This window comes from Chaetura pelagica, unplaced genomic scaffold (assembly GCF_000747805.2).
Source record: "Chaetura pelagica isolate M959 unplaced genomic scaffold, ChaPel_1.0 scaffold775, whole genome shotgun sequence".
Classification (NCBI taxonomy): domain Eukaryota; kingdom Metazoa; phylum Chordata; class Aves; order Apodiformes; family Apodidae; genus Chaetura; species Chaetura pelagica.
In genome coordinates, this window is record NW_009953204.1 from 533,761 (window position 1) to 544,977 (window position 11,217).

Sequence of the window (11,217 nt, forward strand, 5' to 3'; positions counted from 1 at the left end):
CACTGGGAAGAGTCTGGCCCATCCTCCTGCCACCCCCTGCAGATATTGATCAGCTCTGATCAGATCCCCCCTCAGCCTCCTTCTCTCCAGCTGAGCAGCCCCAGCTCTCCCAGCCTTTCCTCACAGGCAGATGCTCCAGCCCCTCCATCACCTCAGAGCCCTGTGCTGGGCTCTCCAGCAGCTCCTTGTCCCTCTGGGGCTGGGCAGCCCAGACCTGCGGGCCCTGCAGAGACCACCGGGTGCTGCTCCTTCAAGGCCGGGAGGAACCAGGACTCTGTCCCAGTTGTTTCTCCCTCCAGCCCTGAGCTGGGGTCTCCAGGACCCCCAGGGCGCAGGGGGAGCTTGGGCTGCTCCGCCTGGATCAGGGATAGGGACAGTGCCCGGAATGGCAGGTTTAACTTCCAGCCCTGGTGGGATCGGGCAGTGGGACTGGGGGATGATTGTTCATCCCTTCCAGCTGCTCTGTCCCGATTTCCCACACACCTGGAAAGGCAGATTCAGGGAGTTTTTCAGTCCGTGTGACATGGCAGTTCTGGGCTCTCCAGTTCAAGGAGCTACTTGGGCACAGGGCACTGAGATGCTGGAGGGGCTGGAGCATCTGCCTGTGAGGAAAGGCTGGGAGAGCTGGGGCTGCTCAGCTGGCAGCAGAGCTGGCAGCGTGACAGTGGCAGTGTGAAAAGGGTTAAGGCTTGTTATGCCACATTTCCTTTCCAGTACCAAGTCTACCTGGCCTTATTGATGTTTGCACTCACACTCTTAGCTTGCTTTCATTTTAACAAGTGCCAGCTCTGCAGCAGCCTTTCCCTGCCCGTGCCTCTCCTTTCTGTCTCTCTCCCTCTCCCCTGGCCCATCCCACGCTGGAGAACTGGTACCTTCTGACATTTGGGTGCCAGGAATCAGCCCTGCAGCCTTTGCTCGGTTCCACCGGCTGCAAAGGGCACGGCCAAAAGCTGCTGGCACCACAGCACACGTGTCTGTTGAATCAGCTGCGTGTTCAGCAGCCGTCACGGACCTTTCCTGAGCACAGGCTGCAGTGGGTGCAAAACTGGGCTCCAAAACAGAGTGTGGCCACAACGAGCAAGTGGGAGAACGTAAGAAATAAACAGCAGTTGCTTGCTTGCCCTTGCTGTACACGTCTTACGTGTAAAGCTGCCCACACCTGTGGGAAATTGATAAAACTTGTTACGTGTCAGTCAGCAATGACTGTTCTGCAAAGGGGACTGAAGGCCTGTGTGAAAAGGCAGAGCTTGGCCTTCACTGCACTTGCAGCTCCTGAGATTCCTCTCAGGAATGACATTTTGAGATGAGGCTGCTGATTTAGACTGCTAGGGATAATAACTGTGCTCCTACTGTTCTATTTATCCCCTGAAGAAGTTCTGGCAGTGACTAACTGATGACTGGAGTTAGTCAGACATCCACCCTCTTAAATGCTTGAGAGGTGTGTGAGCAAGCTCACCACAATCCTGCTTGAGGAGAACGTGGTGTCATCCCAAACTGCTGCTTGGGAAATTTCTCTCCTGTTTCACCTTCTAGGGGGCTTAATTTTTAATTTATTTTTTTTTCAGAAATCTGAAACACTGACCAAAAAATGAATCCAGGAAGCTTGGTATGTTAAGGCACTTTTCCTACACTGCTGAATATTCATTCTCACTCACTGTCTTACAATTACATTTTTTCAGCAATAAAATGTTTGCTTCCTGCCCTCTTTCACCCACGTAGAATCTCACCAAAACTGATGCAAAATCAATTATTAAGTCAGATTTTGCATCTGCAATAAAAACCAACCAACCAACAACTTCTGTGGAAACTTTCCTGCCCTGCACACCACGATGCCTTTTTTTTTTTGGGCTTGAAAAGTTCAGGTTACAAAAGCTGATAACGCTGTGAAGAAGAACTGCAGCCACAAACCTGCCCTTTACTGTTGCTGTGCTCCAAGGAGAGGGACTGAAGCTCCCGAGGACAGAAGAACCCCCCCCTTCCAGGCCATCTCCAACCCTCTGGAAGGACAGGAGCTGTGGAACACACATGCCCTCTCGTGGTCGATATTCCCGCACGGAACGCTCCAGCTGGGCTGCTCTCCTAAAGGAAATGGCAAAGAAAAAGAGGTTATCAAATCCCTTCTCTTTCTAATCACTTCCAGAGACGCTGAGCACATGACCTTGAGTTCAATAAGCAAGTTCAGAAGAGCAGGGCACACACTTTGCTACCAAAAGATGGGTTTTCGTGTGTTCACACCTAAGTGCCAACATCTGGATTGAGATTTCCCCTCTCATTTCCTGTTTTTCAGTTCCTAAAAGGTGCCTGGTGCCTGCCAAACGGCAAAAAACAAACAAACAAGACAACAGGGAAGTGACCTATGATGCAAGAGTAAAAGTGGATGGGAACAACTGTTTGTTAAAAGAACAGGAATTAGAAACCCAGGACAAGCCCCCAGCAATGACTGTTCTCCTCTACTGGGATGTTCCTTTTCAGGAGAAATGGTTGCTAACTGGGTCTTATTTTCAAAACCAGTGGAAGATATATTTTTTATTTTATTTATTTATTTTAAGGGGATTACTTCTTTCAGCACTGTCTGATGGGGGAACAGTGCAAGCTTGGCAGACACTCTGTGGCCCTGCAGACCTGCCACGGTGCACATCAACCTCACCTCTGCCACTGAGGAAGGGAGAGCAGCAGCTGTGGCAACTGACCCACATGTTTCCATGTTTACAATGCAAGAGCACACAGATCCAGACACATCTGCCCGTGTGTTTGCCTTGGCAGAGCACACCCCTGGCCATGCCGTGCACTCATTTAGGTTGTTTCAATCCCACATTAAACACCTCCTGCCAAAGTCTTTGGCACACTTGTGTTTCCTGGTGGCTTCTGCAGATGGCTTTTGCTTCATTTTCCTCTTTATTTATTTCCATGCAATGGAGAAGAGTAAACTTTTAGGGAACCCTGTCAAGAGCTAAAACAATTTTGGATGCTTCATAGACAGACTTGTTTGGCAGCAAAATGTTGCTCTCCTGGAGCTAGAGATACTCACCTGCAGAGCAGTAGGTGAGTGGTATTTGTGTTCCTGCTTGGCTTGCTTTGTCTGCTTGGTCATTCTCCCTCCATTACCTTGTTTTCTGATCAAAGAAGAAAAAAAACCCAACAAACAAACCCAAACCCCACATGGATCCAAAAGCTGGAGTTTAGCAAATCCCTCGTGCACAGCCAGCCCAAGCAGATAGTTTGATGCTTTTTAAAAAGCTTTTGTGATTTTAACAATGTGTTCTGAAGAGTTCTGGCTTCAGTAATGCAGTTTACAGACTCAAGGTTGCCTCAACCTGCATCTTCCCTTCAGCTCTGCAGGACACCTTGCCTGCCTTCAGGCAAAACTCACCCAGCAGAAGGCTGGCACCTCACTCCCACATCACATTTCTGTCCAACAGTGTCCACAAGACATCCCAAGGAAAGTAAATACTCCTAATGAGAAGATGAACAGAAATCTTTCCCTGCCACATGGGGTAATTACATGGGGGTGATTGAGTGAGAAGTGACTGAGAGTTACAATCTTCAAGACTCCTTGAGACTCCATTAAGTAAATCTGAAGCAAGGATTTAAGAAGTCTGGACAGGACTATAAAGCTTAAAACTTTCCCTTGGCTGTTTAAATCATAACACTAGGGACTAACTTCAGTGAGCAGCAGGTCCTGTTGTAGCAAATACTCCTGTGGTCAGAGGTGCTGTGCTTGGATGGGGTCTGTGGACAAAAGCTTTCTTGAAAAGTTGATGTAATTGCAACCAATACAAGATTGGCAAAACCTGGGAGGGCTGTGGGGCTTTTTTTATACATAGACAGATAGATAAACAGGCAGGTACTAGTTTTATTTGGCTTGTGAAAAGGTCAAACAGGATCTGAGAAAGTAAAAAAGATTACCTTCTATACACAGCACTAGGACTGCTCAACCAAACCAGATCTTTAATCAAATACAATTCTTACACACCATGACTTGGGACAGACATGCTTCAGGATTGCTGCGCAGCTCTGCTGGATGACAACATGAAAACTTTGTCAGTTGCAAGGCCTCATTATTGTAGTTTCAAAAGCACTTCAGAGTCACTCATTTGCAGAGTCCTGGAAGCCTGTGAAATGCTGTGATTTCTGTTTTTCACACAGGGCTGAGACCCTCAGTGTCAGTGAGGCAGGGCAAGGCCAGCCTGCCACTGCTCTGCTGGCTGTATTCCAGGCTTTTTTTTGTCCATTTCCTTAATATCCATAAATCTCATTCTCCACCCAGGCTGATTCCTTGCTCCTCCCCACATGATCTCCACACAGCTCATAGATATCGTTGGTGACAAAGCCACTTTCAGTACTGGTCAGGGTGACAAAGCCACTGGTTGATGTGTTCATGGCCACCTCGTCATAATCCCTGGAGGGGCTGCCCAGCACCTTGTCCTCCTGTGTACGGAAGGAAGAGTTCTTAGTGCCAGGCCTGGTTCCAGCCAGATCTGCTTCTGATTGCTTCTTGATCACTTTGTAAATGTCCAGGTTTGGGCTGTTCCTCCTGAGGTGAGACAGCCAAGCATCCTCCTCCTTTGGGCTTGCATCTATTTGCTCCCGTTTCCTAGAGGATGGAGGAAAGGGGACAAGTCACAACCTGCTTTTTCACAGAGGCAAATACAAAACAACACCCCAGCTCTCTTACAGTATTTTGCTCCAAATCTATATCCTTTTATTTCTATCACCATGTTTTGAACTTTTGAAAGGAGTTTTCTGACAATTCAAAACTTTTCTTGAGAAAGTAAACTTAAGTGCTAATGCTTCAAAATCATCATCTCATTTTAGAATCACAGAATCCCAGACTGGTTTGGGTCGGAAGGGACCTGAAAGATCATCCAGTCCCACCCCCTGCATGGGCAGGGACACCTCCCACCAGCCCAGGCTGCTCCAAGCCCCATCCAACCTGCCCTTCAACACTGCCAGGGATGGGGCAGCCACAGCTTCCCTGGGCAACCTGGGCCAGGCTCTCACCACCCTCACACTCCACAGTTCCCTCCTCATGTCTCACCTCAACCTCCCCTCTTCCAGTTTTCATCCCTTCCCCCTTGTCCTCTCCCTCCCTGCCCTTGTCCCAAGTCCCTCCCCAGCTTTCCTGTAGCTTTACACTGTTCCCTAACTCCTGTAAACATCATGAAATGGCATCATATAATTTACTTCAAATCTTACTTCACAAGTAACTCAGCCTGGAGCATCCAGGTCACTTTTTAAACACATGTCTGGCTGAAAGTAGCCCTCTCCAGAGCATCCCACAGGATGCTGATGCTAGCTGGAAAATGATTGCCAGGACAAGGCACCACAGGTTCACTTGTCACACAAAATTGTCACTTACCTCTTCACAAAAAGCCAAAAACAGAGGATGGCTGCAAGGACCAGCAGGAGGAGCAGCACTGGAATGCTGGGAATGAGGATGTAGGCAAGACTCTGAACAGGTTCTAGGGGGAAAATTGAGATTCCAGCTTTTACTCAATCAAGTTTGATATGCACAGAACTTCATAGAAAAACTAAGAGCTGCCAAAAGCAGCAGCATCCCACCTCAGTGGGCTTCTAGTCTGGTTCATAATCCAGTCGGATCCAGTTCCTCTCAAAGGCAGCAAGTCTAACAGAGTCTGATCCTCTAGTTAAACAGATTAGAGTAAAATAAGCTCAAATCTTCAAGGTGAGGAACCAAACCTCTCAGTCTCTCACTGGAAGAGGGCAATGATAGTGCAAGTTACTGAGATCTGCTGCCTTTTAAAGCCTGAGGAATCCCCAGCCAAAAGGTTTCAGAGATTAAAATGTCTTTTATTATCTGTGAATCTGCAGAGGTGAAGTCAGTCTGGTAAGAAGCAGCTGAAAGTTTTTTCGTAGTTAATAACAGACTTACAAACAAAACATGAACAATTTAAACATTCAGAAGAGACACAATAAATTCACAGGACCTTTTTCAGACCCCAAATACTTTGCACAGCTTTAGATTTAAAGCCAAAGCAATCAGCTTAGGTTTGTACTGGGAAAGATTTGAGGGGAGTTGTGTTTCAGATGCAGTTGCCTGAACTTGGCTTCTGCATTTTGGGTCAAACACTTCAAACTGGAATGCTGACTGTTTGCAGCCTCATGTGGGAAGTGTGAGCCTGCAGAGAGAGCTCAGGCCAGCTCTTGGATGCACAGCATACCTTTGGCTTCTACAGTTGTTAAGTTGGCATCTTTCTTCTGGCGTTCTCCTGGGAATACTGGGATCAAGGCCTCTGTCACATCTGGAAAGAAGCAGCTTCATTAATACATTGTTTGAAAGATTTTAAGAATCATAAAAAGTGAGGTTGAGAGGAGATTGAAGAGACAGCCAGCTGCAAAGATGTGGGAGGGGTAGTGGTCTTCTTTGGGTTAGATTTCTGCAGCGTGACCAGTAGCAGTCCCAGAGCCTGCATCACCACCAGCAGGACTGGGCTCCTGCAGAACAGATCCTGGAGCAGCACAAGGAAAGGGCAAACTGGAGGGAAGCTTCTTGCTCTGCAAGTTTTCAGTCTGTGAGTGTCCTTAAAAATGAATCCCAAATGAATTCTGGCACCTAAGGGGGCTCCAGGAAAGCTGGGGAGGGACTTGGGACAAGGGCAGGGAGGGAGAGGACAAGGGGGAAGGGATGAAAACTGGAAGAGGGGAGGTTGAGGTGAGACATGAGGAGGGAACTGTGGAGTGTGAGGGTGGTGAGAGCCTGGCCCAGGTTGCCCAGGGAAGCTGTGGCTGCCCCATCCCTGGCAGTGTTGAAGGGCAGGTTGGATGGGGCTTGGAGCAGCCTGGGCTGCTGGGAGGTGTCCCTGCCCATGCAGGGGTGGGACTGGATGATCTTGCAGATCCTTTCAAATCCAAACCAGTCTATGATTCTATGAATCTAACAGAGTATTTCTACTGCAAGTTAGCAGCCCATTAAAAAAAGCCCCAAACAAATACCTGTAACTCACCTCTCTGAGAATTCTCTATTGGTGCTTTCGTTGGCTTCTCTAAAAGAAAAAAAAAAAAAAGGCACATTTTCCTCAGAAGTTTGAGCAGGGAGACCAAGGGTACTGAATACAGTTTAATAACATTTCTTTAGTGTTCTCTCAGGCTCCATTTGAGATCTCAAATGGAGGGATGAAAACTGGAAGAGGGAGATTGAGGTGAGAGATGAGGAGGGAATTGTGGAGTGTGAGGGTGGTGAGAGCCTGGCCCAGGTTGCCCAGGGAAGCTGTGGCTGCCCCATCCCTGGCAGTGTTGAAGGGCAGGTTGGATGGGGCTTGGAGCAGCCTGGGCTGCTGGGAGGTGTCCCTGCCCATGCAGGGGTGGGACTGGATGATCTTGCAGATCCTTTCAAATCCAAACCAGTCTATGATTCTATGAATCTAACAGAGTATTTCTACTGCAAGTTAGCAGCCCATTAAAAAAAGCCCCAAACAAATACCTGTAACTCACCTCTCTGAGAATTCTCTATTGGTGCTTTCGTTGGCTTCTCTAAAAGAAAAAAAAAAAAAAGGCACATTTTCCTCAGAAGTTTGAGCAGGGAGACCAAGGGTACTGAATACAGTTTAATAACATTTCTTTAGTGTTCTCTCAGGCTCCATTTGACATCTCAAATCCTTTATAAAAATCCTCTGAGAATTCATGTAATTCACAAGGCAAGTAGCTACAGATACCAGACACTGAGATTGTTTTCCCCACATTTTGTATAAGTTGAAAGATTTGTCTCCCACCAGCTCTTTCCAGGGAAGCTAGGAGAGCATTTCCCTATCTGTGACTGCAGTCTCCTCTTGGGGACTGGGAGAGGGTTGGTTTTTAAAGCTGCAGAATGACTCATTACCCAGAGAATATTTGCAAATGAAGTTATTTTTCATGTTGCATCTGTCATCGTTCCACTGAAACATGTAAGGACCCCCGACACCTGGTGGGGCAGATGGCTGGTGGTACATCACAACACAGATCTCACTCCCACAGGATGGCTCATCTGCATACCAGTTCCTGAGAAAATACAACAGACATGGCAAGGAAGACTGGATGTCACCTTCCACAGCTCTGCAGAAGCTCAGATTGCAGCTTTCAGGACACCAGAGAGGGCAGAATCAGAGAGGATTCCAGCTCAGCACATCCCACCCAACCTCCAGCCCCTGCTTCCACTCTGTAAAAGCAGGACCAATAACTGTACCATTATTTATAGTGTATTTTTCTTTCTGGAATTACTAATTTTCAAAGAAAACTCAGAGAGCAAGGTGTTCAGCAAATAGCAGGGAGTGAAGGGCTGGGTCATGCAGCAGGATGCCCCATCTCACCCCACTGCCTGAAACAAGTAAAAGCTTAGGAGAACTTGGACTTTGCCTACACAATTTTAGGCCTGTGTAAAATCACCTGTCTACTGTTTTGTTGTGTTTTTTTTTAAAAAAAACAGATTGCTTGTTCTTCCACTTCCTTTTGGGCATCAGGAATTACCCATCTAGCCCAAGCTAGACACTGTAGGGGTCTTACATAGAGAGAACAGGGTGTCTAGAGGGGTGACTTGTCTCCCCCTTCCATCAGGATGGGAGGAGTGCCTCTCTGGAGATGCTGCCACTCTTCAGCCACTGCAGGAGGGCCACAGGGATAACACTGCTTGATTCTTTTGAAAGAATCCTTTCTGACAGCCAAGGGCAGGTGTCAGTCCCTGACCAGGCTGCTTCCCACTCTCCTGGGTACCCACCGGAACCTGGAGGAGCTGCCATCTGACCAGGAGTAGAGGTTCTGACACTCTGTACTGTTGTCCACCTCCTCCTTTTTCCTCCTAAGCCCAATCCAAAAATCTCCATCAGAAGCCAAGAGGCTCTGAATGAATTTTTCAATCAGCCTTTGCTCTGCTTCTGTCCCAATGCTGACCAGGTGTCCCCCGTCAGCTTTGCAGGCCAGGTGTGCTTCTTCATAGCTGATCCTGCGTGAGGCATCATGAAAATAAACTACTTTGTAGCAGGGCTGCTGTGTCCCACCCCGGCACACCGTCTGTCCTGCGGAAAGGAGAGAAACCTGTTAGAGAAACCAGTGCTTTTGGGTTTTGAGCTGCGTGGAAAACGCAATCCTTTATTACTACTGGACTGGCAAACGGCATCTCTGGACGTTTCTGGACAGTTTGGCTTGATCTGCTCAGCTCTGTTTTTTCATGTCCCGATTTTCTCAGCTCCCTGATGAATTTTCTGCAGTTGGAGAACCTGGGAGCTCCTCACAAAGCAGCTGTGGTGAGCAAGCTGGCCTTTTTGAGTGTTCCTTTGCACGAGTTCCAGGAGGCTTTTGAAAACCATTATTAATTTTCAGGAACTCAAATGGCTAAAATGAAGAGATCCCCTTACACAATCAGAGATAAACATTTATCTTCTGGGCTCGATGGAGCAGAGACTGCAGAGCAGCAAGATGTGTTCACACAGCCCCGATACAAGCACAGCTCTGCACTGTTTTGGTGCTGTCTGCCCAGGAAATAAACAATGTCTGTTTTCAGACTCTCACAAGCCAAGGACTTTCTCATGCATGAAGCAGCCCAGCTTATTTTGATTACAAGGAAAGTAAGGATCAAAGTGAAAAGATACATAATCTAAACTTGTGTATTTCTCAGCAGAAGAGTCCCAATATTTAGACTGTGGAAACAAACAGTTTTGTTTTACTCAGTAAATATTTCTTTCCAACCAGACAACAGGCACTGTCTGCTCAGCTGTGTGTTTTTACAGAAGAAAAAGCATTTAGCAACATTAGTCAGGTACTCAGGACAAATGGGACGTGGGACAGGTCATTATAAATGCTGCCTGTTCTTTATTCTTGTACACTTGCCACTCTAAGAGCAGGAATTTAAGCACCTTTTGTCATGGAAATTTTTGAAAAGTGCTCAGGATCACAGAGCCTGGCAACATTTTACACAGAAAACAAAACTGGCAGCACTAAAAAAACCAGTATTTAAAAATCTTTGGGTATGAACTGTGTTTCTCTTGGTATCTTAACCCTCCTGGGGGCCTGGTATAAAAGACAAAGAACCTTACCTCTTCTGAGGGAGATGTCCACTGCTGTGGTGACAGGCATAAGTAAAACACAGATGGCACATTGTTATTAAAAAATGCAGCAAATGTCTAGAAATAGTGACACAAACTGCACTTGGTGGTTTTTTTTCTGATCCACAAACACTTTCCCCCCCTCCATGAACTGGCAGAAGATCTTTGTCTTGGCAGCCAAACTCACCACTGCTTTCAGCTGAGGAGGAATTTCTACTGTCTAGACCTAGTTAGGTTTCCAAATACAGTTTAGGCAACAGAGGGCAACTGGATATGTAGCTCTTAACTGATGCTGAAAGAGTTCCTCATGTTTTCCCTGTATCTCCTCATTGCCCTCATGGGATCTGCCTGAAAAGCTGCTGCTTTCAATGAGCCTTGGTAATGTGAGGCTGTGGATGAGTCTCTTTTACTGAGAAGTACCAGATTCATGAAAAGAACCCCATCTCCAACCCCACAGCTGGCAGCTGGGCCCTCTAACTCAATCCCACGATGGAAGACAAGAGCATGGCAGGATTAAAAATGTATTTATAGATATCAGGAAATTATCTGCCTGAGGCTAGAACAAGGTGAGTGTTTCATGGTGCCAGTGCTCAGGCTTTGTGCTGACCCTCCAGAATCAGAGAATCATGGAATGGTGAAGGTTGGAAGGGACCTTAAAAATCATCAGGTTCCAACCCCCCTGCCATGAGCAGGAACACCTCCCACCAGACCAGGCTGCACAAGCCTCATCCAACTGCCCTTGAGCACTTGCAGGGATGGGACATTCCTTTGCACAAAGCCAGGACAGGCCGATAACCAGAAGAGACTTTGGCAGAGGAAGACAACCCAGTGCTGACTGCAAACTGAGCCGGGCTGGGGCGGGTGACAAAAGCAGCTCTGTTAGCCAGGGCAGCCTTGGAAATTCCAAGAACCGAAGCAGAAATGCAGCAGGGGGAGCAGAAGGGATTCCTTTTGGAAGAGGAAAATAGAACTAGAGATCAGCGAGTCCCCGTCCTGACCGAGAGCGCAGGGAGATCCCACACAGGTCGGAGGATCCGAGGTGTCCCCAGGGCAGGACGAGGTGCCACTGGGGAGTCAGGAGAGGAGCATCCGGGCAGGGCACACACAGCCCGGGCAGGGCACACACAGCCCGGGCAGGGCACACACACACACACACAGCCCGGGCAGGGCACACACACAGAGCCCG

General features: G+C 47.7%; 2 protein-coding genes across 2 annotated transcripts in view; both read right to left on the reverse strand.

Moving 5' to 3' along the window:
* Window positions 1-3,091, reverse strand: part of SIK2 (salt-inducible kinase 2) — a 40,332-nt gene extending 37,241 nt beyond the window's left edge. Inside the window, exon 1 of the mRNA XM_009997428.1 lies at window positions 3,029-3,091. Within this exon, the coding sequence (XP_009995730.1) occupies window positions 3,029-3,091 (63 nt within the window). The remainder of the gene's footprint in view (window positions 1-3,028) is intronic.
* A 1,145-nt stretch (window positions 3,092-4,236) lies between these two features.
* Window positions 4,237-10,062, reverse strand: LAYN (layilin). The gene is made up of 5 exons (XM_009997430.1): window positions 10,023-10,062; window positions 8,708-9,005; window positions 7,838-7,995; window positions 5,360-5,462; window positions 4,237-4,594 (listed from the first exon to the last, which is right to left on the reverse strand). Exons 1-5 carry the CDS (start codon window positions 10,060-10,062, stop codon window positions 4,237-4,239), a joined length of 957 nt encoding a protein of 318 aa, XP_009995732.1.
* Between the last annotated feature and the right edge of the window lie 1,155 nt (window positions 10,063-11,217).